General features: G+C 62.2%; 2 protein-coding genes across 4 annotated transcripts; one reads left to right on the forward strand and one right to left on the reverse strand.

Moving 5' to 3' along the window:
• The first annotated feature begins 449 nt into the window (after nt 1-449).
• COL2A1 (collagen type II alpha 1 chain) lies at nt 450-19,580 on the forward strand. Of its 3 annotated transcripts, none has more exons than XM_075525572.1 (54): nt 450-594; nt 2,856-3,059; nt 3,827-3,843; nt 4,106-4,138; nt 4,278-4,310; nt 4,422-4,475; nt 4,585-4,686; nt 4,769-4,846; nt 5,063-5,107; nt 5,201-5,254; nt 5,357-5,410; nt 5,545-5,598; nt 5,694-5,747; nt 5,833-5,886; nt 7,028-7,072; nt 7,183-7,236; nt 7,356-7,400; nt 7,517-7,570; nt 7,660-7,758; nt 7,935-7,979; nt 8,473-8,571; nt 9,497-9,550; nt 9,986-10,093; nt 10,179-10,232; nt 10,331-10,429; nt 11,349-11,402; nt 11,506-11,604; nt 11,688-11,741; nt 11,932-11,985; nt 12,225-12,278; nt 12,403-12,456; nt 12,567-12,611; nt 12,926-13,024; nt 13,144-13,251; nt 13,331-13,384; nt 13,472-13,525; nt 13,612-13,665; nt 13,764-13,817; nt 13,895-14,002; nt 14,142-14,195; nt 14,285-14,338; nt 14,744-14,905; nt 14,997-15,104; nt 15,551-15,658; nt 15,919-15,972; nt 16,073-16,180; nt 16,720-16,773; nt 16,887-16,994; nt 17,182-17,235; nt 17,414-17,521; nt 17,611-17,899; nt 18,035-18,222; nt 18,522-18,764; nt 18,892-19,580. In XM_075525572.1, the coding sequence occupies exons 1-54, from the start codon at nt 510-512 to the stop codon at nt 19,036-19,038; spliced, it is 4,461 nt and encodes a 1,486-aa protein (XP_075381687.1). In that variant the 5' UTR covers nt 450-509; the 3' UTR covers nt 19,039-19,580. The 3 variants fall into 3 exon arrangements, with proteins under 3 accessions (XP_075381687.1, XP_075381688.1, XP_075381689.1); XM_075525573.1 differs by having other exon boundaries at nt 2,856-3,056; XM_075525574.1 differs by lacking the exon at nt 2,856-3,059.
• A 1,900-nt stretch (nt 19,581-21,480) lies between these two features.
• Nucleotides 21,481-26,390, reverse strand: TMEM106C (transmembrane protein 106C). The gene is made up of 8 exons (XM_075525591.1): nt 26,305-26,390; nt 25,495-25,715; nt 25,325-25,388; nt 24,626-24,785; nt 24,385-24,525; nt 23,762-23,811; nt 23,412-23,465; nt 21,481-22,985 (listed from the first exon to the last, which is right to left on the reverse strand). The coding sequence occupies exons 2-8, from the start codon at nt 25,685-25,687 to the stop codon at nt 22,826-22,828; spliced, it is 822 nt and encodes a 273-aa protein (XP_075381706.1). The 5' UTR covers nt 25,688-25,715; nt 26,305-26,390; the 3' UTR covers nt 21,481-22,825.
• Nucleotides 26,391-27,988: the final 1,598 nt, after the last annotated feature.

Here is a 27,988-nt window from a genome sequence, read left to right on the forward strand (position 1 = left end):
CCGGGACCCCCGGGATGTGATGGGGGGGGGTCTCAGTCTTCCCGGGACCCCCGGGATGGAAAGGGGGGGGGTGTCTCACCCCCGGCACCCCCGGGATGTGATGGGGGGGGTCTCAGTCTTCCCGGGACCCCCGGGATGTGATGGGGGGGGTCTCAGTCTTCCCGGGACGGAAAGGGAGAGGGGGGTGGTCTCACCCCCCGGGACCCCCGGGATGTGATGGGGGGGGTGTCTCACCCCCCCAGTCGCACCCCGACCTTGGCAGCTCCCCGCAGGGGGGGGGGGGTCCCGGGGGGCGGGGGGGTGGGGGGCACGCACAGCCCCGTCCCCCCCGTCCCTCCCTCCCGCTCCCTCCCTCCCTGGCCGCCGGTGCCGTCCCGGAGGAGGGCCGGGGGGGCCGGCCCGGCTCGGGTTACACGGCCCGGGGGGCCGCGCCGGGACATATACGCGGCGGCGGGGCGGTGCGGGCACTGCTCGGCCCGACGCACGGTGAGGGGCGCCGCCACCTCGCCATGCCCGGCCGCCGCCCGCTCCGCCTCGCAGCCGCCCTCGCCATCCTCCTCCTCGCCGCCGTCGCCGCGCAGGACCGAGACCTCCGTGAGTACCGGCCCCCCGACCCCCCGAGAGGAGCCCCGGGATTTGGGGGTGGGGGGGTGGGGGTGGGTTGGTTTGTTCGCAGGGAAATGGGGGAGCGGGGGGCGGCGGGGAGGGGGGCGGAGGGAGGCACGGGGGGACAGCGTGGGACACGGGGGGACTGCGTGGGACACGGGGGGACAGCGTGGGACACGGGGGGACAGCGTGCGATGGATGGGGAAAGTTTAAGGATAGTGGGGGGAGACACTCGGGGATGGGGGGGACAGCGTGGGACACTGGGGGACAGTTTGGGATGGATGGGGACAGCACAAGGAGAGTGGGGGACAGTGTGGGGACACTGGGGGACACTGGGGGATGGATGGGGACAGCACAAGGAGAGTGGGGGACAGTGTGGGGACACTGGGGGACAGCCTGGGATAGAGGGGGGACAGTGTGGAATGGAGGGGGAAAGTTTCAGGGTAGTGGGGGGGACAGCCTGGGATGGAGGGGGACAGTGTGGGACACTGGGGGACAGTGTGGGATGGATGGGGACAGCACAAGGAGAGTGGGGGACAGTGTGGGGACACTGGGGGACAGCCTGGGATAGAGGGGGACAGTCTGGGATGGAGGGGGGATAGCGTGGGATGGGTGGAAAAAGTTTCAGGGTAGCGGAGGGGGGGGACAGCCTGGGATGGGGGGACACACCGGGGGACAGTGTGGACTAGGGAGGGACAGCGTGGGACACTGGGGGACAGCACAAGGAGAGTGGGGGACACCGTGGGGACACTGGGGGACGGCGTGGGACACTGGGGGACAGTGTGGAATAGAGGGGTGTGGGATGGATAGGGCAAGTTTAAGGATAGTGGGGGGGACAGCTTGGGATGGAGAGGGCAGTGTGGGACACTAAGGGGACAGCCTAGGACACTGGGGGACAGCCTGGGACACTGGGGGACAGTGTAAGGGCAGTGGGGAACAGCCTGGGACAGAGGGGGACAGCCCGAGATGGGGGGGGGGACGGCACTAGGACCATGGGGTACACATGAGACAGCGGGGTGCAGCTTGGGGACAGCAGGCTACAGTGTGGGGACAGTGGGGGACAGCCTGGGGTGCAGGAGATGGGCTGGGGCAGGGGGCATGGCAGGGACACTGGGGTACTGCTGGGGGACAGTGGGGGACAGCCTGGGGACATGAGGTACACTCTGGGATAGCGGGGAACAGCCGAGGGACGTGGGGGGCAACCTCGGGACAGCAGGGTGCAGCCTGAGTCACAGGGTCCAGTTGGGGACACCAGGTGCAGCTGGGGACAGGGGGTCCAGCCTGGGGACACTGAGGTCCTGCCCTGGGGTACGTCCTGGGGGTGCTGGGGCACATCCTGGGGACTGGCCTGGGGACACTGGGGGACGACCTGGGGACCCTGGGGACACCAGGGCACATCCCAGGGACCCTAGGGACACCAGGGCATCTCCTGGGGATCCTGGGGCACATCCCGGGCACCCTGGGGACATCTTCTGGAGCCACTGCAGCACATCCCAAGGTCCCTGGGGACACCAGGGCACGTCCCGGGGACACCGGGGCACCTCCTGGGGACCCTGCTTGTGCAGCCTGGGGACCCTGGGACACTTCCTGGCCACCCTGGGGTACCTCCTGGGGACACCAGGACACATCCCGGGGACCCTGGGGCACCTCCGGAGAGCCTGGGGTGCAACCTGGGGCCACCAGGGCACCTCCTAGGGACACTGGGGTGCAGCCTGGGGACAGCTGGGCACTGCTGGGGACCCTGGGGTACCTCCTGGGGACACTGAGCCACATCCCAGGGAGCCTGGGGCATCTCTGGGGGACCTGGGGGTGCAGCTCCGGGGACACCAGGGCCCCCCCTCCCCCGAGACACTGGGAACACTGGGGATGCTGCCCACGTCCCACCGGAGGTGCAGGGGCTGCAGGGACACACTGAGTGTCCCCAAGCCGGGGGGACACCGAGTGCCATCGGGGTCCTCAGGCTGGAAACCCCTCGCTGAGCCACCACCCCGCTGCTCTGGGACCCCCGGGGGGGTGGGGGGGGGCTCGCTCCTCCTCCCCCCCCCTCAAACTAGGAGGGTTTTTTTGGGGGGGGGGTCATCTCATAATCAGCGGGGTGGCAGTGCCACCACCTCCACCACGGGTGACTGCGGTCCTCCCCGCTCTGTCCCCCCCCCCCAAACCCTCTCTGGGGGTGACACCATCCCCATCTCCCCGCCGTATTCCACCCCCCCAACCCCCCCCCACCCCCCCCCACCTTCTCCCCGCAGCCGAAGCAGGCAGCTGCCTGCAGGACGGGCAGAGCTATAGCGATAAGGACGTATGGAAGCCGGAGCCGTGCCGTATCTGCGTGTGCGACACGGGGACCGTCCTCTGCGACGAGATCATCTGCGAGGAGCTGCGGGATTGTCCCAGCCCCGAAATCCCCTTCGGAGAGTGCTGCCCCATATGTCCCACTGACCAACCCAGCGGTTGTAATTTATTTATTCCCTCCTTTCATTAATAAATAAATTACCCGGCCATGGATGGGCTTGAGGGGGGGGAACATCCATGGGGAGCCCCAGGGAAAAGGCAACTTGTGCCCCACCCCCACCCCCCCCCAAAGGGGGTAAAAAAAAAAAAAAAAAATCATCCCAGGGTGGAAAAATCCTTTTTTTTTTTTTTTACCCCAAAAGGCAGCTGGCTTCAAAGCCTGGAGGGTTTTGGGGTGGTTTTTTTTTATAAAATTCCTTGAAAGCAGATGGGTTTGGGGTGCAGGGGGGTGATGCTGGGGGGGGGGGAACCATGTATCCCCCCCCCGCCCCGGGCGGCCCAGCAGAAGGAACATTCAAATGGGGTTTCCATCCCCAAAACTGCAATAATTCTCCCGGAATGATGGAAAAATGCCGTGCTCGCCCCCCGCCCCCGGAAGGGCCATGAACCCCATTCCCCAACCCCCCCAAACCCCCCAAGTTGCCTTTTTTAACCCTTCCCTGCCCCTTCGGGGGGGGGGGGGGTGAAGGGTTGAGCAGCTGCCCCCCCCCCCCCCAAAACCGCACAGCCCCGCTCCTGCATGCTGACCCCCGCTTTGCCCTCTCCCCACCGCGCTGCCCGGCTTCGGGGGAGCCCCTGCGCTCCTGTGCCCCCCGGTTTGGCCCCACAGCCCCCCAGGAGCATCGCCACCCCCCGCCTCGTGTGTGTCCCCCCCTCCCCCAGCCCGTTCCCCCTCTAATTTCTCTTTATTTCTTTGTTTTTCCAACAGGGCAACCTGGCCCCAAGGTAAGGCTGGTGTGTGGGTGTGTCCCGTCCCCCCCCCCCCGCCGGTCCCAATTTCCTGGGGTTTTCCCCCAAAATTGGGGGGGGGGGCTCAAGGCAGGACCCCTGGGCATCTGCATGGGGCGAGCGGCTCGGGGGTTGTCACCTCCCAGGGGGGTTTGGTAGCACTTGAGGGGGGGTTTTGTCACCTTGGGGGGGGGAAGCAATTGGGAGGGGGGTGTCCTGGGGGTGCCCCCCTTGGCTCACCCCATGCTTTGCCTTGCAGGGACAGAAGGGTGAACCCGGTGACATTAAAGATGTAAGTGTCCCAGATGGGGGGGGGTGCGCTGGGGGACCCCCAAAACCAGGGGCCCTGCTATTGCGGGGATGATTTAGGAGGGTGGGGGTCCCTGCCTGCACCCGTCTCACCCCACCCTTGTGTTCCCACCCCCCAACAGGTCGTAGGACCCCGAGGGCCTCCGGGACCGCAGGTGGGAGCGCGTTTCTCCGGGCGCATTGCTGGAATATTTGTGGGAGGGGGTTGGGGGGACGGCGGGCAGGGGGCGCGGGGGAAGAGCTGACCCCCCCCACTCCTCTCGCAGGGCCCGGCAGGCGAGCAGGGACAACGAGGGGACCGCGGTGAGAAAGGGGAGAAGGTGAGAGTGTACCCCCACCCCCGGCAAAATGCCCCCTCCAGCGCCAGTGGGGTGCTGCAGAGAACGGACACGCTTGCTACATGGATGACCCCTTTCCCCCCCCCGACAGGGCGCTCCCGGCCCCCGGGGCAGGGATGGAGAACCCGGCACCCCTGGAAATCCTGGCCCCCCTGGTCCCCCCGGTCCTCCCGGCCCCCCTGGCCTCGGTGGGGTGAGTATTGGGGGGGAGGGTTTTGGGGTGAAACGAGGGGGTTTCGGGGCGGCCGGCGTGCTCAGCCCCCTTCCCCTTGCAGAACTTCGCAGCTCAGATGGCAGGCGGCTTCGACGAGAAGGCTGGAGGCGCGCAGATGGGCGTCATGCAGGGACCCATGGTAAGGGGGCCCCCCGCCCCGGGGCCAGGGACCCCCCCAAGCCCCCCACGCACCCCAGGGGGACGCGGCGGCGGGTCCCGTCTTGGGACACGGGGGACCCTGCGTCACTGACGATGGGGACCGTCCCCATTTTGGGGACATCCCCCCTGGTTTGGCAGATGATGGGGGGGCAGCCGCCTCGCCCCCCCACCATGACACTGTTGTCTCTCCCCCCAGGGCCCCATGGGACCCCGCGGCCCCCCCGGACCTTCCGGTGCTCCCGTAAGTACCCCCCCCCCCCCCTCCCCACGCCAGGCTCGGGGGTCTCTGGGTGGGCACCCCGCCACCCTGCTGATGCCACCCTCTCCCTTCCAGGGTCCCCAAGGATTTCAAGGCAACCCCGGCGAGCCCGGCGAGCCCGGCGCTGCTGTGAGTATCCCCCCCCTCCCCGTCCCTCGTCAACCCCCCCCCAGCTCGGGGACGTGCCACCCACCAGCTCCCACTCACCCGCTGCTTCTCTGTCCCCTTTAGGGTCCGATGGGTCCCCGGGGACCGCCGGGACCTCCTGGGAAACCTGGTGATGACGTGAGTCCTTTGCTGCTCCGGCGCCGGCCGGCAAACCCTGGCTGAGAACGGGCAGCTCGTTGCAGCGATGGCCCCAGCCAGAAGCCAAAGGGTGATTTTATTCCCCCCCCTCCCCCCATCTCATTTCCCCGCAGGGCGAGACTGGCAAACCCGGCAAATCCGGCGAGCGCGGCCCCCCCGGCCCCCAGGTAAGGCAGCGCCGGGCCGGATCCAGCCCCCCCGGGACAGAGCCCCCCGTGTCCCTCCTTCGTCCCCAACCAGCTTTCTCTCCGCTCGCTCGCAGGGTGCTCGTGGCTTTCCCGGGACACCCGGTCTCCCCGGAGTGAAAGGCCACCGGGTAAGTGTGTCCCCCCCTTGCACCCCCTGTGTCCCCATCACCCGGTGGCACAGAGGGTCACCCCCCCCCATCTCTCTGTCCCCAGGGCTACCCTGGCTTGGATGGTGCCAAGGGAGAGGCAGGGGCTCCTGGAGCCAAGGTAAGTGTCGGGCGACCATCCCCATGGCATCAGGGCTGGTAGGGTGACCATCCCCATGGCATCTGGGCTGGCCAGGTGGCCATCCCCGTGGCATCAGGGCTGGCAGGGTGACCATCCCCGTGGCGTCAGGGCTGGCAGGGTGGCCATCCCCGTGGCGTCAGGGCTGGCAGGGTGGCCATCCCTGTGGCATCTGGGCTAGCCAGGTGACCATCCCCGTGGCATCGGGGCTGGCCAGGTGGCCATCCCTGTGGCATCTGGGCTGGCCAGGTGACCATCCCTGTGGCGTCGGGGCTGGCCAGGTGGCCATCCCCATGGTGTCGGGGCTGGCAGGGTGACCATCCCTGTGGCGTCGGGGCTGGCCAGGTGGCCATCCCCGTGGCATCAGGGCTGGTAGGGTGACCATCCCCATGGCATCAGGGCTGGCAGGGTGACCATCCCCGTGGCATCTGGGCTGGCCAGGTGACCATCCCCGTGGCGTCGGGGCTGGCAGGGTGACCATCCCCATGGCATTGGGGCTGTCAGGGTGACCATCCCCGTGGCATCAGGGCTGGCAGGGTGGCCATCCCCGTGGCGTCGGGGCTGGCAGGGTGGCCATCCCTGTGGCATCTGGGCTAGCCAGGTGACCATCCCCGTGGCATCGGGGCTGGCCAGGTGGCCATCCCTGTGGCATCTGGGCTGGCCAGGTGACCATCCCTGTGGCGTCGGGGCTGGCAGGGTGACCATCCCTGTGGCATCTGGGCTGGCCAGGTGGCCATCCCCGTGGCGTCGGGGCTGGTAGGGTGACCATCCCCATGGCATTGGGGCTGTCAGGGTGACCATCCCCGTGGCATCAGGGCTGGCAGGGTGACCATCCCCGTGGCATCTGGGCTGGCCAGGTGACCATCCCCGTGGCGTCGGGGCTGGTAGGGTGACCATCCCCATGGCATTGGGGCTGTCAGGGTGACCATCCCCGTGGCATCAGGGCTGGTAGGGTAACCATCCCCATGGCATTGGGGCTGGCAGGGTGACCATCCCCATGGCATTGGGGCTGGCAGGGTGACCATCCCCGTGGCATCAGGGCTGGTAGGGTGGCCATCCCCGTGGCGTCGGGGCTGGCAGGGTGCTGCACACCAGGGCTCACCCTCTCTGCCCTTCCCCGCAGGGCGAATCCGGCTCACCTGGCGAGAACGGCTCCCCCGGCCCCATGGTGAGTCTTTGGGCTGGGAAAGGGAAACTGAGGCACGGGGGGGTTGTTGCCCGCCCCCCAGCCCCGGGCTGGGCACCTCAGAGCCCGACCCGTCACCGTGTCCCCCCCAGGGTCCCCGCGGGCTGCCTGGAGAGAGAGGACGTCCCGGCCCCTCCGGCGCTGCGGTGAGTGTGACGCTGCCTGGGTCCCCGGTGGCACCTCGGTGGCAGGGGGCTGCCGGCGGGAGGGGATCCCCCGTCCCCCCGCAGTGCCCCCCGTGAGTCCCACCGCCGTCTCCCCCCAGGGTGCTCGTGGCAACGATGGTCTCCCCGGCCCGGCTGGACCCCCTGTAAGTGAACGGCTGCTTGGCCCCTTCCTGGCCTGCTGGTCCCCCCGTGGGGGACATCGGGCTCCCCCGGGACCCCCCAAAGCCTGGGCAGACCCTCACGCTCTTCTCGCCCCCAGGGACCTGTTGGCCCGGCTGGAGCCCCCGGCTTCCCTGGCGCTCCCGGCTCGAAGGTAAGGGGGAAGGGGCTGCTCCCAGCAGGGGAAACTGAGGCACGGCGCCGGCTGCCACCACCCCCTCACCCCGTCTTTCCTCCCTCCAGGGTGAAGCTGGTCCCACCGGCGCACGAGGTCCCGAGGGTGCCCAGGGTCCCCGTGGTGAATCCGGCACCCCCGGCTCTCCTGGCCCCGCCGGCGCCCCCGTAAGTGCTGTGTGTCCCCCCCCCCACGGTGGCTCGTCCCCGCACGTCTCCTGGCCTGGGAGCCACGGGAACGGGGCTGATCCTGCAAGAAGGGGGGGAAGGGGTCGTCCTCTGCTTGGCGGTGGGGAAACTGAGGCACGGGGGTCAGAGCCAGGCTCAGCGGTGTCTTCTTTTAGGGTAACCCAGGGACTGACGGCATCCCCGGCGCGAAAGGCTCGGCGGTGAGTATGGCTGGGGACGGGGACAGGGACGGGGTGTCCTGAGCCGCTGGGGGGGCTGGGGCTGGGCGGGGAGGGGCTGCCAAGGGCTGAGCTGGGATGTGGGGACGCGTGGGGACCCTGGGGGTCGTGGGGGACATGGGGATGCGGGAGGGTGCTGGGGGGTGGGAGGATGCGGGATGTGGGGGACGTGGGATGCTGGGAGATACTGGGGCACATGGGATGCTGGGGGACATGGGGACGCTGGGGGACGCGGGGACATGGGGATGCGGAGGGATGCTGGGGGACAGTGGGGATGCTGGGGGACACGGGGAGGCTGGGGGCTGCGGGGACACTGTGGGACACGAGGTGCTGGGGGACGGGAGGACACCGGCAGATGCGGGATGCTGGGGGATTCAGGGGACAGCGGGGACGCTGTGGGAGGACACAGGGGACGTGGGGATGTCGGGGGACACGGGGCCGTGCCGTGCCCCCCAACGGCGGCCGCTGCCCGCAGGGTGCCCCGGGCATCGCCGGCGCTCCAGGCTTCCCCGGCCCCCGCGGCCCGCCCGGACCCCAGGGTGCCACCGGCCCGCTGGGACCCAAGGGACAGACGGTAAGAGCCCCCCGAGAGCCCCCCGGGACGGGGACCGCGGCCCTGGACCCGCCCACTGCCACATGGCCCCGCCCACTGCCACATGGCCCCGCCCACTGCCACATGGCCCCACCCACTCTGTAACATGCCCCGCCCGTTGTGCCACAGGCCACGCCCCCATTCCCAAGCCCTTTGCGGGTCCTGGCCTCGGTCGCCTTTGGGTCACGCCCAGGTCACCCGCTCCCGGTCCCCAAAGGGGCCACCAGGGATGGGGACAAGGAGGGGATGGGGGTGGGGATGGGTTGGGGACAGGATGGGGGTGGGGACGGGTTGGGGACAGGGATGGGATGAGGATGGGATGGGGACAGGGATGGGGTTGGGTAGAGGGACAGGTAAAAGGACTGGGATGGAGATGGGGATGGGGACAAAGATGACAATGGGGACAGGCATGGGGACAAGGATAGGGCTGAGGTGGGGGTCAGGAATGAGAACAGGAATGGGGGAGAGAAAAGGGGATGGGGACAGGGACAGGGATGGGTTGGGGACAGGAGTGGGGACAGGAAGAGGGGATGGGGAGGAGGATGGGCACAGGAAAGGAGACAGGCGTGGGGACAAAGGTGGGGGTGGGCTTGGGGACAATGATGGGAGAAGGAATGGGGGATAGGAATGGGGACAGGGACAGGAGAGGGGATGGGGACAGGAATGAAGATGGGGACAGCAGAGGGGATGGGGACAGGAATGGGGACGGGGATGGAGACAGGGATGCAGATGGGAGTGAAGGTGAGGATAAGGCTGGGTTGGGGACAGGGCTGGGGACAGGGACAGGGCTGGGGACAAGCAAGAAGACGGACACAGGGATGAGGCCAGAGCCTGGAGAAGGGACCGGGGACAGGGACAGCCGTGGGGACGCTGCGGCCCTGTCCCCCACCGCCCTCTCGCTCCCCAGGGAGAACCCGGCATCGCGGGCTTCAAAGGCGAACAGGGACCGAAGGGTGAGACGGTGAGTTGGGGGGGGGTCCGCATCCAGCACCCCCTGCCTCGGCTGGGGGTCCGTCCTGCGGCCCCTCGCTCCTCGTCCGGGGCCGGAGCGTCTCGTCGGCGTCTAACGAACCTCTTCCCCTAACGAGGCCCCTCGAGGGGCAGCGTCCCCCCTCCCGCGGGGGAACAATAGCCGCTGTGTTCGCCCCCCTCCTCATCGCGGACATTCCCCCCTCGCTTCATTAACCAGCCTCAATGCGCGGGGCCGGATCCCCGCCGCGGTGGCCGCCGAGCCCCGGCGCCGGCGGGACACGTGGCACGGCGAGGGGCTCCTGCCCGGCACCCCTGGGGTCTGCGATTTATTGGGGGGGGGGGGGAGTGGGATGCAGGCAGGGCCCCGCTGGCACGCCGTGGGGGAGAAAGGCGCCTCCTGACCCCTTTTCCTCCTCTTCCTCAGGGACCCGCAGGACCCCAAGGTGCCCCCGGGCCGGCTGGCGAGGAAGGCAAGAGAGGAGCCCGCGGTGAACCCGGTGCTGCCGGCCCCGTGGGACCACCTGGAGAGAGGGTGCGTGGCCCCCCTGCACCCCCCCAGTGAGGTGCTGCCCCCCAAAACCTCCCCCTCTGACTTCACTCCTCCTCTTCCTCCATAGGGTGCTCCTGGCAATCGCGGCTTCCCCGGGCAGGACGGGCTGGCTGGACCCAAGGTGGGACGTTGGGGTCACGGGTGGGGGGCAGGTCCAGGGGGGTGACCACCCCCTGAACCCCCAAACTCACCCCTTCTCCCCCCTCCCGCCCCGCACAGGGTGCTCCGGGCGAGCGTGGCCCCGCCGGCCTCGCGGGTCCCAAGGGAGCCACCGGCGACCCCGGGCGCCCCGGAGAGCCCGGGCTGCCCGGAGCCAGGGTAAGAGCTTTGGGGTCGGATCCTGCACCCCCGCAGGGGGCAGAGCGGGGGGAGGTTTGCCTGAATGGGGGTTCCCCCCTGCACGGGGGCGGGGGGGGCGGGGGGGGGCCTCAGCCAGGGCAGGACCATGTGGGGACAGTGGTGACGCTGGGGGGACCCGCTGGGGTCAGCAAAGAGGCTCTTTGGGGTCGGTTAAGGTGCTTTTGGGGTCAATAAGGGGCTTTTGGGGTCGATAAGGGGCTTTTGGGGTCGGTAAGGTGCATTTGGGGTCGATAAGGGGCTTTTGGGGTCAATAAGGGGCTTTTGGGGCCAGTTAAGGTGCATTTGGGGTCGATAAGGGGCTTTTGGGGTCGATAAGGGGCTTTTGGGGTCGGTAAGGTGCATTTGGGGTCAATAAGGGGCTTTTGGGGTCAATAAGGGGCTTTGGGGGCCAGTTAAGGTGTATTTGGGGTTGATAAGGTGCTTTTTGGGGTCAATAAGGTGCTGTTGGGGCCAGTTAAGGTGCGTTTGGGGTCGATAAGGTGCTTTTGGGGCCAGTTAAGGTGCATTTGGGGTCGATAAGGTGCGTTTGGGGTCGATGAGGTGCGTTTGGGGTTAGCCAAGATGCTCTTTGGGGTGAGTGAAGCGCAATTTGGGGTTAACAAAGATGCTCCTTGGTGCTAATTGAGATGCTCCTTGGTGCTAATTAAGATGCTCTTTGGGGTTAGTTAAGATGCTTTGGGGGTTAGCCAAGATGCTCTTTGGGGTGAGTGAAGATGCCTTCAGGCTCAGCCACCGTGCTCCTGGAGTTAGGCAGACCCCTGTGCCCCCTCTGCCCCCAGAGCAGCGGCCGGGAGCCGGGCGGAATGGGGTGCTCGGCATCCCCCCGCCTCGGGGCCGGCCGCTGCAGCTCCCCCCCAATTCCTTCCCTCCGCTGCAGGGTCTCACCGGCCGCCCAGGCGACGCTGGTCCTCAAGGCAAAGTTGGCCCAACCGTAAGTGATGCTCTCTGGGGGGGGGGGGGGGGGGGGGGGGGAGTCAGCATGGGGGGGACACCGGGGTCTGGTGCGGTCCCTGCTGATGTCCCCCTCCCCGCAGGGTGCTCCCGGCGAGGACGGCCGCCCCGGCCCCCCCGGCCCGCAGGGTGCTCGCGGCCAGCCCGGCGTGATGGGTTTCCCCGGTCCCAAAGGTGCTAATGTGAGTATCGACCGATTTATACCCAAAACGGGGCTGCGGCCCGGGCACGGAGCCCATCACCGTCGCCTCTCTCCTTCCTCTAGGGCGAGCCTGGAAAAGCTGGTGAGAAAGGACTCCCCGGAGCCCCGGGGCTGCGGGTGAGTTGTTTTCCCTCCCTCACTCCCCCCCCCCCAAACCCCACATCTTGGGGTTGCTCCAGCATCGCAGTCCCCTGAAGCATCTGCAGGCTCCGGGTGGGGAAACTGAGGCACGGGGGCCGGGAGGGTGAAGCGGGGGCTGCAGCATTGCACCTGGAGCTTAGCACCGGGTGGTTTTTCTCCTCCGTAGGGTCTCCCTGGCAAGGACGGTGAGACGGGAGCTGCCGGACCCCCGGGACCTGCCGTGAGTGTCACAGCCTTGATCACCTGGGGCCAAAATGGGGGGTGGGGGGGTGTAGCACCCCCGGATCTGGGCAAAGGACCACCCCGGGTCTCCTGGGGATGGAGCCTCCACGCTCCCCAGCCCTCGTGGTGTTGGGGCATGAGGATTTCAGGATCCCGGCTCTGCCCAAAATCCCGGGCTGAGTGAAGCCCCCAAACCCCAGGAGGTTTTGGGGTCCTTCACCGCCGTCCTTCCCACAGGGTCCTGCGGGCGAGAGGGGAGAGCAAGGAGCCCCCGGACCCTCCGGCTTCCAGGTGAGCACATGGAAGGGGAGATTTTCGGGTGCCGGTATCAGGGTGATGCTCGTGGGTGACCCCGAGCCCCCGTCCCCGGGGGTCTCGCTGCTGCCATGCTAATGCTGCTGCTTTCCCCTCCCAGGGCCTGCCCGGGCCACCAGGTCCCCCCGGAGAGAGCGGCAAACCCGGAGATCAGGTGAGGCCCCATTTTTCCCTCCTTCCAGACGTCCCCTGGCTGGAAAGGGGGGGTCAGGACCCCCGGCAGCCCACGGGACTGACCCCTGACTCTTTTTCCCCCCGCTGCAGGGTGTTCCCGGAGAAGCCGGTGCCCCCGGTCTTGTCGGTCCCAGAGTAAGTATCACCGTCCTCCCGGCTGCGGGGACAGGACGCCTCTCCCTGTCCCACAGGGGATTTTGGGGGGCTCGAGGGGGTCGGCGGAGCCTGGCCACCCCCATCCAGGGTCATTGGCTCCCCCAGTCTCGGCGGCTCAGCCTCCACCGCAGCCTGTCCCCTCTCCTCCCAGTACATCCCAGTCCCTTCGGGGCAGTGCGGGATGGATGCTCTGCCCTCCGTCCCCGGGGACTTCTGTGGAAAGGGCACCGTGACCCTCACCGTGGCCTCGTGGCCTCTTCCTAACGCTGTCCCGTCCCCCCCCCGCACCCCAGGGCGAACGCGGCTTCCCCGGTGAACGTGGCTCTCCCGGCGCACAAGGGCTGCAAGGTCCCCGTGGGCTCCCCGGCACACCAGGCACCGACGGACCCAAGGTGGGTGACAAGGCGGGGACAGGGCTCAGTGGCGCGGTGCCACCGGCAGAGCCGTGAGGCTGGGGTTCTGCACATGGCGGGGTTAGCACCCCAATAACCGCACCTTCGCTCTGCGTTAGGGTGCAACCGGACCGGCTGGCCCCAACGGCGCCCAGGGTCCCCCGGGGCTGCAGGGAATGCCCGGCGAGAGAGGAGCAGCCGGCATCGCCGGTCCCAAGGGAGACCGGGTAAGTGAGGGGTCCCGGAGGTGTCCCGAGCGGCGTCAGGTCTCAGCTCGGCTCACACCACCTCCGTCTCGCCCCGCAGGGAGACGTCGGAGAGAAGGGCCCCGAGGGAGCCCCCGGAAAGGACGGCGCACGCGTAAGTGGCACGGGGACGTGGCGGGAGCGGGGTGGCTGGCGAGGGATGCTCGTGGTGGCCTCGTCCTCATCCGTCTCTCCCCTGTAGGGTCTGACAGGTCCCATCGGTCCCCCCGGCCCTGCTGGCCCCAACGGCGAGAAGGTGAGAGCCCGGGCAGCCTCTCAGGGGCTCCTGACCGAGGGAGATGCCATCCGCGCCCCCCCAACTCTCCATCCTTTCTCTTCCAGGGTGAATCCGGCCCTCCTGGTCCATCCGGCGCTGCCGGTGCCCGCGGTGCCCCTGTAAGTGCCATCCCCCAGAGCCCCCCGGGTGCTGGCAGTGCCAGCGCTGGCCTCGCTCCCCCGGTCCCCCCTATTTAACTCCCGTCTCTCCCCCGCAGGGCGAGCGCGGTGAGCCCGGTGCCCCCGGTCCCGCCGGATTTGCCGGCCCCCCGGTGAGTATTTGGCCCTGTTCCCCCCGGCACGAGTCCAGCATCGGCTCAACCCGCTCACGGCGGCCGCTTCCCCGCAGGGCGCCGACGGGCAACCCGGTGCCAAAGGCGAACAAGGAGAGCCCGGGCAGAAGGGTGACGCCGGCGCTCCCGGTCCCCAAGGTCCCTCCGGTGCGCCTGGCCCACAGGTGAGTACAGTCGGGGCACCCCAAAACGGGGGACGAACCCCGCGGGGGTCCCTATCCCCGGGAAATTTGGGGCATCGCCTGGCAGGCGTGTTGCAACCCCCCCCGGCACGTTTCTAACCCATTTTCCTCCTCTTCCCAGGGTCCAACTGGAGTAACTGGTCCCAAAGGAGCCCGGGGTGCTCAGGGCCCCCCTGTGAGTATGGGGGGGGTGGGCTGTGGGAGGGGGCGGCTGGGGGGAGCGCGGTGCGGCATCTGAGCCGCCTTTCTCCTCTCCTTCCCCAGGGAGCCACCGGATTCCCCGGCGCCGCTGGCCGCGTGGGACCACCCGGCCCTAACGTGAGTTGGGGGGCAGCCGGGATCGCTCGGGGACAAGCTGGGATCGCTCGGGGGGACAAGCAGGATGACTTGGGAGCAGCCGGGATCATTTGGGGGCAGCCGGGATGGCTCAGGGACAATTGGGATGGCTTGGGGGACAGCTGGGATCGCTCGGGGGAGCAGCCGGGATTGTTCACCCCCGGGGTCGGGGGCTCGGGAGATGCTGCTTGCTCCGTGCCGGGAGCCAAGTAGCGGAGGGTCCCCGAGCTAAACAGCCCCAGGTCGACACCGGGCAGCTCATCAGCCCCATAAAAAGGTTTTTTTCTGAGGGTTTTCAAGCGCAGGAGCCGACCCGGAGCCAGGATGCGGGTGAGGAAGGTGGAAAAGCCGCCTCCATTTGCACTAACCCCGTCTTCTCCCCCACAGGGTAACCCAGGCCCCCCCGGTCCTCCTGGCTCTGCTGGCAAAGATGGTCCCAAGGGTGCTCGTGGTGACGCCGGTCCCCCGGGCCGTGCCGGTGACCCCGGTCTCCAAGGCCCTGCCGGTCCCCCTGGTGAGAAAGGCGAACCCGGCGAGGATGGTCCTGCGGTAGGTTTTTTGGGGGGCACCTCCCTCCCCGCTCATTCGGTGCTGTGCCACCACCCCGCCACGTCTGATTTCCCCCTCTGCCTCCCCACAGGGTCCTGATGGTCCCCCCGGTCCCCAAGGTTTGGCAGGACAGCGTGGCATCGTCGGTCTTCCCGGACAGCGTGGCGAGAGAGGCTTCCCTGGGCTGCCGGGGCCATCGGTGAGTTGTCACCCCCCGGACTCAGCCCCTTCCACCCGCCCTGTGCCCGGCGGTGGCATCATCCCTGCTGAGAGCTGTCGGAGCGGCCGAACTTGGCTTTCCCGAGCTCGGCACCCTGAATTTGGGTGCTTTGAAGCCTGCACGGCACCTCAGAGACTGCTGAAGGCCCGGGGGGCTGCAACGAGCCGATCACGGGGCCACTGCCCCACTCGGGTGCAGCTCGAGCCCCCCAGGGACCCCAATCCCGGGCGCGGTTTGGGGTTTTGCAAAGCTACCAGGAGCCGCCGGCGCCAGCGGCACCGGGGCTGGGCAGTAACCGATGCTTATTCGGGCAGAGGAGTCTGGCGGGCTTAAAATGAGGCGAGCGCTGGGTGAAGGGCTGCGCTGGGATCTCTCCTGCTCACGCGTGGTGTATCATGGCTTTTCCACCCCCCCCCTTCATTTAGGGTGAACCTGGGAAACAAGGAGCACCCGGCTCTGCAGGCGACCGCGGCCCCCCCGGCCCCGTGGGTCCCCCCGGTCTGACGGGTCCTGCCGGCGAACCTGGACGCGAGGTAGGCAGCACTCCGGCGGGCGGGGAGGGGACGAAGCAGGGTGGTGCCTCCGTCCGTGCCGGGCTCGGGATCATCCCAGCGTAACCCCAACGGCAGCGCCGGACATCGCTGATCCCGCAGCCGGAGAGCCCTGCACCGTAACTCAGCTTCTGGCAATCACCGGCACCTTTTCGCCGGCGGTTTTTGCTTTGAAAGGGGAGTTTGTGCACGTCCTGCTCCATCCCGGGGTCAAGACTTAATTTCTCCTCTTCTTCTCCCAGGGTAACCCCGGCTCTGATGGACCCCCCGGCAGAGACGGCGCAGCTGGCGTGAAGGTGAGCTTGCCCACGCGCTTCCTCCGGCACTCGCTATCCACGTGCCCTCTCGTCCGGTTGAAAATCCCGTGGGTCTGACCATCCCATTATCTTGGCACAGGGCGATCGTGGTGAGACCGGTCCCGTAGGTGCCCCCGGTGCTCCCGGTGCCCCCGGCGCTCCCGGCCCCGTTGGTCCCACCGGCAAACAAGGAGACAGAGGCGAGACGGTGAGTGCCGGCACGCCGGCGAGGGAAACGGCTCATTGAGTTTGAGGTCTTGTTAGGGGAGACGGAAACCACCCCGGGCGCAGATAAATGAAGAAATAGCAGTGGCCCCCCCGGGAGCAATTAGCTACTCGGAGTAATTGGGAGAGCCGGGCGGGTGCCGTTAGTGGCTGTCGCTATTTCTGCGGTGCCCTGAGTGCCGTTAGCGGCTCCGAGCATCTTCCCGAGGATTCATGAGCGTCAAGAGCCCAGTTTGGGCTCTGCCTACGCACAAGCACTGCCCGGGGAGCTGTAAGCGCCGGGAGGCTTAACCAGGGAAAATCTGCCAGGGTATTTATTCGCAAGGATCGTTACTCAGCACGGATGCTCCGGCTGAGAGTATTTAAAGATGCTGTTCGGCGCTGGCAGCTGCCGATCCCCAGCGCTACGAGCGGGGCAGCTCGGAGGCAGCAGGGCCAGTTCAGCCACCCCCGAAGCCGCAAGGCAGCCCCTGGCATCCCGTGCTCCTGGCCCCTTTCGACTCCTCTCTTCTCTCTCCCCAGGGTGCACAAGGTCCCATGGGTCCCTCCGGTCCTGCTGGCGCTCGAGGCATGCCGGTGAGTGATGCTGGGCCCGTTGGGGCATCCTGGGGGTGATGCACGGGGTCCTGGGGCATACTGGGTGGGGGTCTGCCACCCTGAGCCTGACATGTCCCCTTCTCCCCTTCCAGGGTCCCCAAGGGCCTCGTGGTGACAAGGGTGAGACAGGAGAGGCTGGAGAGAGAGGGCTGAAGGGCCACCGTGGCTTCACGGGTCTGCAGGGTCTTCCCGGACCACCCGTAAGTGTTGTTTTAGGGACCCCGGCACTCAGCCCCCCCATATCTCACCGTGGTGCTGGATGCGGCTCCTCTGGGGACTCTGCAGCCACGGAGGGAGCCCTGAGCCCGTGCGAAGGCTCTGCTAAGGCTGAGCGTCCCTCGATGCTGGATGCGGAGCTGTAACCATCCACCCTCGCTTCCTCCTCAGGGTCCTTCTGGAGACCAAGGTGCTGCTGGTCCTGCGGGTCCCTCTGGTCCCAGGGTAAGTCCTGCCTGTGGCGTTTGGGGAGATGAGAGGAAAAGGAGGCACCTCCATCCTCAAGCCCCCCATGGTTGCCTGCCTCGCTCGCTAACGGCAGGAGCTAACAGCTCCCCAGCACCTTCCGCCACGTTGCCTTCTTGCAACGACCTGACCCCCCCCGTTTCGGCGCTCTCCCTAGGGTCCTCCCGGCCCCGTCGGCCCCTCTGGCAAAGACGGCTCCAACGGCATGCCCGGCCCCATCGGTCCTCCCGGCCCCCGTGGACGAAGCGGCGAACCAGGTCCTGCGGTGAGTAAAAACACCCGGCAGTGGCAGGGAAAAGGGGGATCCAGCTCGCAGAGCAGCCCATCAGGATTGCATCTTCTTCCTCCTGTTAGGGTCCTCCCGGAAATCCAGGTCCCCCTGGTCCTCCCGGCCCCCCAGGCACCGGCATCGACATGTCAGCTTTTGCTGGCTTGGGCCAGGCAGAGAAGGGTCCCGACCCCATCCGCTACATGCGGGCGGACGAGGCTGCCGGCAGCCTGCGGCAGCACGACGTCGAGGTGGATGCCACGCTCAAGTCCCTCAACAACCAGATCGAGAGCATCCGCAGCCCCGAGGGCTCCAAGAAGAACCCAGCCAGGACCTGCCGCGACATCAAGCTTTGCCATCCCGAGTGGAAGAGCGGTAAGAGCCTCCATCCCTGCCTCCTCCCCTCCTGTCTCTCGCCCTCAGCCCCAAGAGGACAGCGAGGTCCCCGACGCTCTTTGCTCTGACCTCCAAAACCTCATGTTCACACACCGTTTGTCCTCCCTGCTGCAGGAGACTACTGGATCGACCCGAACCAGGGCTGCACCTTGGACGCCATCAAAGTTTTCTGCAACATGGAGACGGGCGAGACCTGCGTCTACCCCAACCCCAGCAGCATCCCTAAGAAGAACTGGTGGACCAGCAAGACCAAAGACAAGAAGCACGTCTGGTTCGCAGAGACCATTAACGGCGGGTTCCACGTAAGCGTCCCCCTGGGCTGGTGCCGCACACCGGGAGCGGGAAGGGAGATTGAGCAGGGGAACGCGTTGGGTGTCCGGTTGGAGGGTTGGGATGTCCTTCCTTGGGGTTATGTTGATGGATGTTATACGAGGGACTGGCTGTTCTAGAGGACTATATTGAAAGCTTGGAGTTGGGTCAGTTGGGTTTTGATTTTTGCAGCCACCTAGGAACATAAAGTATGGAATTCCCCTCAAAAAGTGGCTGAAAATAGGGTTGTTGCGACACTCGCAGGCTTTAACGTCTCGCCTCTTCCCTCCAGTTTAGCTACGGCGATGAAGACCTGGCTCCCAACACCGCCAACATCCAGATGACCTTCCTCCGCCTCCTGTCCACCGAAGGCTCCCAGAACATCACTTACCACTGCAAGAACAGCATCGCCTACATGGACGAGGAGACGGGCAACCTGAAGAAAGCCATCCTCATCCAGGGATCCAACGACGTGGAGATCAGAGCCGAGGGCAACAGCAGGTTCACGTACAGCGTCTTGGAGGACGGTTGCACGGTAAGTCCACGGGCGCCTGCGAGAGGAAGACAGAGACGATGAGTTGGGGGTCAACCCAGGAGGTTGCTGTTGGTTTGGAGGGCTCGAGAGCATCTGATAACAACCCTCCTCCTCGTTTGCTCCCCAGAAACACACTGGCAAATGGGGCAAGACAGTCATCGAGTACCGATCGCAGAAGACCTCGCGCCTGCCCATTGTAGATATTGCACCTATGGACATTGGTGGAGCCGATCAGGAGTTTGGCGTGGATATTGGCCCAGTCTGCTTCTTGTAAAAAGAATTGTTTTATTTGTGTGTTTGTTTGTTGTTGTTGTTTGTTGTTTTTTTTTGGTTTGTTGGTTTTTGTTTTTTTTTTTTTAAAAAATCCAGCCCAATACCATAAAAGAAAACTAAAAACCCAAACCCACCCCAAGGACCTGAGTACTTTCCAATCGCTCGTACGACTTCTGCACTGAATGGCTGCAACGACCCCTCGATTCACGCCCTTCCGTCGGGGACCACCGCCTCTTTCCAACGCCGTCTGGGCAGGCTGCGAAATAAAAAACCCACGGTCTTATTTATTTATTCTCTTCCTGTAAGACCTATTTTTTAGGTCAGGTGGAGGTGGGAATTTAACTGGCAGGTACGATGGCCCTTCCCTGCAAAAGGGATCTCGCAAATCCAGGTATCACAAATCCCCTCCCGCCCCCATCCCTCCCCCTGTGTATCACCAGCAGGAGTGCTAATGTATAATACGATAAAAAAAAAAAATGGTGCTATTCTTGTAAAACAAGTCTGTATTTTTTAACATCAGTTGATATAAAAAAAAAAAAAACTTTTGGTGGAAAGTACAAGTCGATCTGGGCTTTGTTTTTGTCGCTCTCCGGAGGTGTTTGCTGCAGTCTAACTGCTTTCTCCCCATTTCTCAGCCACGATAAAGGAAGGTTTTGCGTCAAATCTCCAACTTTTCTGGGTTGAGGCTACCTCACACTAAGGGGAAAAAAAACCCAAAACAAATCAATCCCCCCAAAAAGCCAAAAAAAGGGAGGGGAAAACCATTTTAAGTGAAAAATCTTCAAACACCAGGAGCCAACACGGCAACCGCGAGGTTTCTGCTAAGGGCTCTCTTGTCCCATTGCACCCCTAAACAGAACCGGGGCGAGTCGAGGCAAGCGCTTGGGACACCAGTTAAAGGAAATGGGGACACCAGTTAAAGGAAACCAGTAAAACCAGTGGGGAGGGGGACGCCAAGACCAATCCTCACGCAAATTATTACGGCCATAGCCAAGCAGTGCCCTCTAACCCTCCTCCCCATGGAATTTGTCTCATTTTGTGCACGTAAAAATATAATTTCAGGATATATTTCGCAATACTGAAGGCAGTAGAGTTTGCAGCCATCGCGTGCACACACTGACATCTTATGAAGCAGCTGCGCCTTTATGGTTTCATAAAAAGTTAGATATGTAAATTCTTCTCTTAAACAGTCTTGCTCATTAGAGGAAAAGCCTCAGTAGTTGAATTTTCTTTTAATTTTTTTTTTTTTACTATCTTAAAGAAAAGTAGCCCACAGACCCCACAAGAGTTACAAACGTGCTTGAGCTTTACGTGCAGGACATAACAGGCAGCTGTTGACTGGGGGTTTTATGAGTTTCATGACAGTGCTTTTGTTAACACCTCAGCTTTTTGCATCCGTTGATAGCAGGGGCACTGCAGTTTTTCATTAAGAGAAATTACAACTTTAAAGGATTTAAAAAAAAAAACAAACAAAAAACACTTTTAAAAATGCTGCTTTGGGGCCCTCATCTCAATTTTAAACACTCACAGCTGGCAAGGCAGCAGCAACCGCTCCTGCTAAAGCACCTGAGGCAGCCTCCGCAGGGCTGGGATCTTTAAAAAACATTGGCAGAAGAAATTCATTAAAAAGGATTGGAGGATTAGGAAGGATTTTCAAAATAAAACGCCCTTTAAAAGGCCAAGTGCTTTGCCACATGACCCAGAGGGCACCCCTAATTATTAGTGTTCTGGCTCACCGCTGCTGGCTGTCACACAACTAATTCGGGGCAAAGCCGTTCTCCTGTTCAGCCAAGCAGCAGGTTTAGGGTTCCTGCTGCAGGCACCCACTAAGCCCCCCCCAAAATCACCCAGTTAAAAGCAACGCCCCCACAGCAGCTGCTTTTAAGACCTGGCCATGAGGAGCGGGAGAGCACGGGTTATCTCTGGGGCTGCAGCCAAAGACAACGACGCAGGTGGGGAGAGGCAATGCTGGGGAGCAGGAGGCTGCGTCACCCCGCAAGAAGAAACCAAATCGGCCAGGACTGAGCACTGCCAGGCTGCCGAGAGGGAGGAAGCTCAAGAAACAAGATGGATAAAGAACAAAGTTCGCTATTTCCTCATCTTCCTTAAAAAAAGAAAGTTCAACTCATCATAAATCGGTGGGTTTACAGAAGTTGTGTGAGAAGCTCGTGACCGAGATCACCAGGGACTGTGCAGCGTGACAGCCGCTGAAGTTGGGCTGGGGACTCCGGTCACTGATCCCAGCTGCCCCGGGTGGGAATGGAGGTGCTTCGCTGCTCCCTGGTTGAGTTTCTTGGTCCCCATTCCCCAAAAATCATCAGCAAGAGAAAAGGTACTTCTGGGCAAAAAGATGACATGACACCGATCACAACACAGAGCGCTAACTCTAGGACAAAGTTTGACTTTACAGGAGAAAGCCAGAGCTTTTCTTCAAACAAAAGACACCGCACAGTAACGTACAACTCGTCTTTAATAAGTCAAATTCAGTTCTAGGAACCCTGCTAGGCAGAAATGCCACTTCTTAAAAAAGCAAGGTGTGTTTTTATTTCACATGCGCACAAAATAAAGTATCCTACACTGAAAACCACCATGATCCATTTCCCTCGCAGCCTTTACCTGTGCTTTGTTTCCACACACACAAACTCGCACAACCTCGTGTCCAACAGGCAGCCAGAGAAAGGCGTAGGTGCAGGCAGAGAGGAAGTGAGGGCAGCTGTAGCAATCAAGTTCCAGAAAAACTACAAAGGGCAGAAGCAGAATGAAATTCTCCAAGCTGCAAACAGCACGAGTCCGCAGCAAGAACCGCAGCGAGCTGAGCTTTCACGTTTATTTGCTTTAAGAATGCAGTTGATGCCATCCGTCGGGAACGGCCGGCTCCTGGGAGGGAAGCCTTTCCAACACCAAACTCCCACAAAATCAGTTTAAATCCGCACTCGTTTGCAGCAGGCACAAGTACAAAGCAACACCGAGCTACAAATTCCCTGGTTTCAAACCCCAGAGACCCCGCAGCTGCCAAACACGGGGCGAGGAAGGTTCAGAGCCGCGCGCGGAGGAGGAGGAAGGTCTAATTCACACAGACCCTTTGCACGTCCCCAGCAGCACCACGCTTACCGAGGCCGTCTTCATTAAGACTGCGGTGTTTTGGTATCAGTTTGCTGTAGGTGGCCTCAGCTGCCAGCAAACAAAAATCTGTACAACAGAGAAAGCACGTTTCAAAGGTTTCAATTCCTTTGCGTCCTACTAGTGCAGATTACAGAGGTGGAAGCGTTATCTCTGGGTTCCTCACAGAGAACTATCCCTTTGGATCAAGCCCTGCTTTGAAACAAGCCAGTGACACGCTGCCGCTGAACAAAAGTGGAATAAATTAATTGCACAGAACTAATTAGTTTACCCTGAAAGGACCCAACACAGTGCTAAGCTTCAAAACAGCTGCAAAAGTCAACTCTAAATCTTCGGGATCTTCAGACTCCAAAGCATGAAGCTTGAGAGTCCAGTTTCCCTACCACAAGGTAGTTCTTCGGAACCAAAGAGGAAGGCAGGCCCAGCAGCACCCTGACTTTGGGAAGGGACCTGTGTGCTTGCACATGAGCAACACCCCAAGCGGGTTTTGTGGACAGGCCAGCAGTGCAGCCCAGCTGCACGTGAAAAAGCACGAAAGGGACCCAGAGCTTTCAAACACCTCCCACCGAGGTCACTCGCGATCCCTCTGCTTCCATTTGAAAGTTCCTCGTCCCTTCTAGAAATCCATCTGCACAACCATCCGCCCACAGAAAACGTCAGCTGCGTCCTCAGGGCTTGCTCTTGGCTTTGGCTGCACCTCGCGTCGAGGAGGACAGCAGAGGCAGCGGGTCCTGGGCAGCCGTGGAGTTGGTACTGCAATCCACGTAGTGGTACGTCTCCAAAGTGCTCTGCGTCACGTGGCCGATGTACAAGAGCTTCACCGACGTCCTGGCAGGGGGGAGATCAGTTTAGTGGGGACAGGACCTGCGACAGCAATCCCTCTATCAAAATGAAAAAAACCCAGCAGGTTTTACACTCATCACATTAACTCCTCTTCCCCCCCCCCCTCAAAAGCTGCAGAGACTCTCAGATTTTTGCTCAAGATGGCTCACTGCAGTGGGCAGGGATATGCAGAGCTGGCGAGCGCAGCCCCTGGAGCACACCACCCCTCACGTGAAAGCTCAGCGTGGAGCAATCTGGTGTCTTCTCCTCTCTATCTTACATTTCACCCAACCGTGTCAACCAGCCTGGATTAAAAGCTGACACAGTGAACCAGGCTGGGCTGCTTGCCAAGGGGGATTTTCTTCATGTACCCTAGATTTGCTGTGGCAGCAATTCCCTTTTGAGTCAGAAGCTGAGCAAGGAACCACCTACCTCATGAAGATCACTATGTTATGTACCTTCACCTTGGGAAACGTGCAAAAGAAACTGGAAGAGACCAAAACAAAGATGCAGGTCAGCACGGGCTACGCAGGGTTGCAGAGACACCTGTATTTCTCGGTATCTTCTGATGATACTTTCCCTTTGGAACTAACTCAACTCGAGACACAGTCCAAAAACCACGTCACAACATCCTGACAAAGTGACCTTTCAAGTCATTTCTAGCAAACAGTTACTTTCCAGGAAGTTAACAGAAAACAAGTCATTTCCAGAACAAATTCTAATTAAAGCAGCTTAAACCTGCCCTCTTCCCCAGCTACCTACAAAGAGTAGTAAATCCTTACTACACGTAGGAGAAGGATCCACCCAGCTCCGCCTTCACGGTGAAATTCACCTGTAAAAGATAAAAGAAGAGTAAACTCACATGCAGCTTGAGTACTTGCTTACAGAATCACAGAATCGTATAGGTTGGAAAAGACCTTTAAGATCATCGAGTCCAACCGTAAACCTAACACTGCCAAGCCCACCACTACACCATGTCCCTAAGCACCTCATCCAAATGGCTTTTAAATCCCTCCAGGGATGGCGACTCAACCACTTCCCTGGGCAGCCTGTTCCAATGCTTGATAACCCTTTCAGTGAAGTAAAATTTCCTAATATCCAGTCTAAACCTCCCCTGGCGCAACTGGAGGCCATTTCCTCTCGTCCCATCACTTGTTACCTGGGAGAAGAGACCGACCCCCACCTCTCTACAACCTCCTAATCCACCCCTTTCAGAGTCTTTCCTACTTGCTGTTGCCTTTCAGCTGGTGTGCATAAAGCACAGCCTACTCTAGCCATGAGACTATTTTGCCAAGCAAAGCTTTAAGGTATAGATAGACTATCATCAAGTTAACTCGCAGTAGCGCACAGGTTTCATACTCGATTCGGTGATGTTTATATTCTAAGCGCAATGAAAGACAAATACCAGTTTGTCACTCAGCGGCTGGATGCTGGAGACGTTGGTGATCTGCTGGGTTCCCACCACGGTGTTCATGTACTGCACCTGACTAGTCAGGCTGGTCACCGTCACCGAGTAGAAGTTGGAGTTCCTGATCCGTAAGGTGGCCTGGATGGAGAAAGGGGGGAAGATGTGAGCAGCAGTGACCTTCCTGGCAGCTCAGCCCAGAATGTATTCCCTCAGGAACACAGATGCACGAAAACTTTACCGTGATGGCAAGAACGACAACGGAGTTCTTCTTGTCGAACCAAACCTGAACCACTTTAATACCGTCGTCATCCACCAGGACAGAGTGGGGGAACAGGAAGAAAACCACCAGCCCCGATATCAGCAGGCAGAGCAGCACCGACAGCAGGACATACAGCTTCCTGGAAGAGGCAGGGAAGGGGTCACCTCCTCTGCCCTAACACAGCATCTGCAGCTGCGAGAGGCCTTGCACCTGAAACCCAACCTAGCCAGCAAACAAGATGTATTTGTTCTTCCTTGGAAGAGACACAAAAGTGATGCTCTAACGTTTTCGATATCTGAAATTGCTCAAAACCGTCACCCTTTAAACAGTTTAATTTTTGGTAATGAGTAAGCAAAGAATCATTTTTGCTCCCATAGCGTTTTCACAATCTAGTAGCTGTTGGTAAGGCAGTTTCTTTCTAAAAGCTTCAGTAAAGGGCGCGGGGATGAAGCGTGTGAGTAGGATCATTGTTTCTACATTCACCCCGCAGCGGGATTTCACAGGAAGTATTTAAAGTTACACTTTAAATCGCATTTGTTGGCACACTTGGATGAAAACAAACCACTAGATGAAGGAGAGGCTGCAGACCGGGTGAAGTGTTTAGTCGTGGCAGTAAACAACAAAAGAGCTCTGTTTGCTCTTTGCAAAGATGTAATTACTCTCTTACTACACACTTACGTTCTCTGTGGACGAAGCCGTTGGTCACTGTAGGGTATTAGAGCCACCAACTCATTTACCTGCTCTGGAAAGCAAAAGGAACACGTTAACCGATTCCACATGCATGCAAGGTCACTCACGTAAATAAGCAACATTTTCTTTTTGTATTTAAGCCCGAGAGGAGCAGTCACCTGTGGGAATGCAGCCAGTGCCTTGGCAAGTGGGACAGGTGATGCTGTCCTGACCTGTGAATTCAACATATGGAAACTTGGCAATGTCTTCCACACGGTCTCGGCTATTGAGTAAGTCATCATCATCCTCCTCAGCCTTCTTCCTCTGCCTCGAGGGAGCGTTATTAACGGAGAGGGAAAGCACAGAACCCATTGCAGCTGCTGTAGAAAAGCCACGTAACCTATGACAGAGACAGCAAGAGCGAGCCTGGTCATTAAACGGGTTTTCAACCTGCTTCTGGCTGACAAGGAAACCCTACGCTGAACTACAGGCACAAAGGGAAGAACAACTTTCCCCCCCAGAGACCCATCCCAAACAGCCCTTAGAGAAACAGCCCCTCACAGAGACACCCTCCCAGGGGGGTCCAACACCCACCACAGAGAGCCTCCCCCCACAGGGGTGACTTCCACCACACCCTACAAAAAGAAACACCCCTACTTAGGGACACCTCAAAGGAGGCTCATTTCTAGACAGCCTCTCTAAACAGAGACACCCCCCACAGAGCCCAACACCCCCCACAGAGACAGACCTACACCCCTCAGGACCCCCCAAAGGAGCGACATACCCCCCCTCCACAGACAGCCATACCCTCTTAAACACCCCCCCACCCCCAAAAAAGAGACCCACCGCCCCCAACACCCCCACCCCGAAACACCCCCCCACACAGAAGCCCTCAGAGACCCCCGCAGAAAGGAACGCTCCCCTCAAACCACCCCACAGAGACCTGTCCCCACAGCCCCCTCCCCTCAGACCCGCCGCCACAGCCTCACCTCCGCCCGCGCAGCCGCCGTCTCTATGACAACGCCGCGAGGCGGCGGTGGGCGGAGCCCAGCCCTCGCCCCACCCCTCAGCCGCCGGCGCAGGCGCACAGCGCGCAGGGCGGGATGAAGAGGGCGGGTTTCCGCAGAGCCCGCCCCCTGGCTTACGCCCCGCCCAGTGCACGCCCGGGCGGGGCGTTTCGTCACCGCGGGGGCCGCCCCACCCACGAGGGAAATGGGCGGGGCTTTGGGGACACCGCCTCACCGTGACGAAAAGCCCCGCCCAGGCGTGCCTCTCCCTCAGTGCGCATGCGCCGAACCGCAGCGGGGCCGTGCCCATGACCCCACCCTTTTGGCGAGGCTGAAGGGCGTGATCGGAACTGCGCATGCGCCGCAGCTACGCGGGGGGTCCCGATGGACGGGGCGGGCTAAACTGGGATGGGCGTGTCCTCGTGCGCGTGCGCACTGCAGGTGTGTCCCCCCCTCCCTTCCCGCGCATGCGCACTCACGGTGCTGGACGGCGGGGCAGAGCGCGCATGCGTGGTGGGGGGAAGCCGTGAGGGGTCGTGGGGCCGGTAGGGAGCCCCTCCACCACCAGTATGAGGATACCTGACCCAGTATGGAGCCCCACCGCCACCAGCATGAGGATACCTGACCCAGTATGGAGCCCCACCACCACCAGTATGAGGATACCTGACCCAGTATGGAGCCCCACCGCCACCAGGATGAGGGCCCCGATCCACTACGGAGGCCCACCGCCACCAGCATGAGGGCCCCCGACCCAGTACGGAGCCCCACCGCCACCAGTATGAGGATACCTGACCCAGTACGGAGCCCCACTGCCACCAGTATGAGGATACCTGACCCAGTATGGAGCCCCACCGCCACCAGTATGAGGGCCCCCGACCCAGTATGGACCCGCCCCCACCAGGGTGAGGGTACCTGACCCAATATGGAGCGCCCACATCCCAGTGTGAAGGCCCCCATCCCAGTATGAACCCTTCCACACCAGTAGGAGGGCACCAGTCCGAGCACGGAGCCCTCCCATACCACTATGAGGGCCCCCATCCCAGTATGGAACCCCCCCCCTCCCCCCCCGAAGGCGTCCATCCCAGTATGAACCCCCACACACCAGTATGAGGGCACCTGACCCAGTATGGAACCCCCACACACCAGTATGAGGCCGTCCATCCCAGTATGGAGCTTTCCCACAGCAGTATGAGGGCTTCTGCGTGCCTGTGCACGCTCGTGCGATGCCGTGCGAGGTTGTGCAAGGCCGTGCGTGCTCGTGCGTGCTCGTGCAAGGTCGTGTGAGGCTGCGTGTGCTCGTGCAAGCTCGTGCAAGGCTGTGTGTGCCTGTGCATGCTCATGCGAGGCTGTGCATGCTTGTGCGAGGTCGTGTGTGCTTGTGCAAGGCCGTGTGTGCTTGTGCACGCTCATGTGAGGCTGTGCATCCTTGTGCGAGGTCATGTGTGCTCGTGAAAGCTCGTGCAAGGCTGTGTGTGCTTGTGCACGCTCATGTGGGGATGTGCGTGCTTGTGCAAGGTCATGTGTGCTCGTGCAAGGCTGTTTGTGCTTGTGCACGCTCACACGGGGCTGTGCGTGCTTGTGCGAGGTCGTGTGTGCTTGTGCAAGGCCATGTGTGCTTGTGCAAGCTCATGCAAGGCTGTGTGTGCTTGTGCACGCTCACACGGGG

The sequence above is a fragment of the Mycteria americana genome, chromosome 26 (assembly GCF_035582795.1).
Source record: "Mycteria americana isolate JAX WOST 10 ecotype Jacksonville Zoo and Gardens chromosome 26, USCA_MyAme_1.0, whole genome shotgun sequence".
Lineage (NCBI taxonomy): Eukaryota > Metazoa > Chordata > Aves > Ciconiiformes > Ciconiidae > Mycteria > Mycteria americana.

What these genes read in the sequence shown, in the direction of transcription:
- TMEM106C (XM_075525591.1), bottom strand. Translation starts at nt 25,687, where the DNA reads ATGGGTTCTGTGCTTTCCCTCTCCGTTAATAACGCTCCCTCGAGGCAG. An exon ending in AGCCGCTGAGTGACAAACTG is followed by an intron (nt 23,812 to 24,384) that starts GTATTTGTCTTT and finishes TATCTTTTACAG; the next exon opens with GTGAATTTCACCGTGAAGGC. An exon ending in GGATCCTTCTCCTACGTGTA is followed by an intron (nt 23,466 to 23,761) that starts GTAAGGATTTAC and finishes GGTCTCTTCCAG; the next exon opens with TTTCTTTTGCACGTTTCCCA.
- COL2A1 (XM_075525572.1), top strand. Translation starts at nt 510, where the DNA reads ATGCCCGGCCGCCGCCCGCTCCGCCTCGCAGCCGCCCTCGCCATCCTC. An exon ending in CCGGAAAGGACGGCGCACGC is followed by an intron (nt 13,385 to 13,471) that starts GTAAGTGGCACG and finishes TCTCCCCTGTAG; the next exon opens with GGTCTGACAGGTCCCATCGG. An exon ending in GGGGTGCTCAGGGCCCCCCT is followed by an intron (nt 14,196 to 14,284) that starts GTGAGTATGGGG and finishes CTCCTTCCCCAG; the next exon opens with GGAGCCACCGGATTCCCCGG.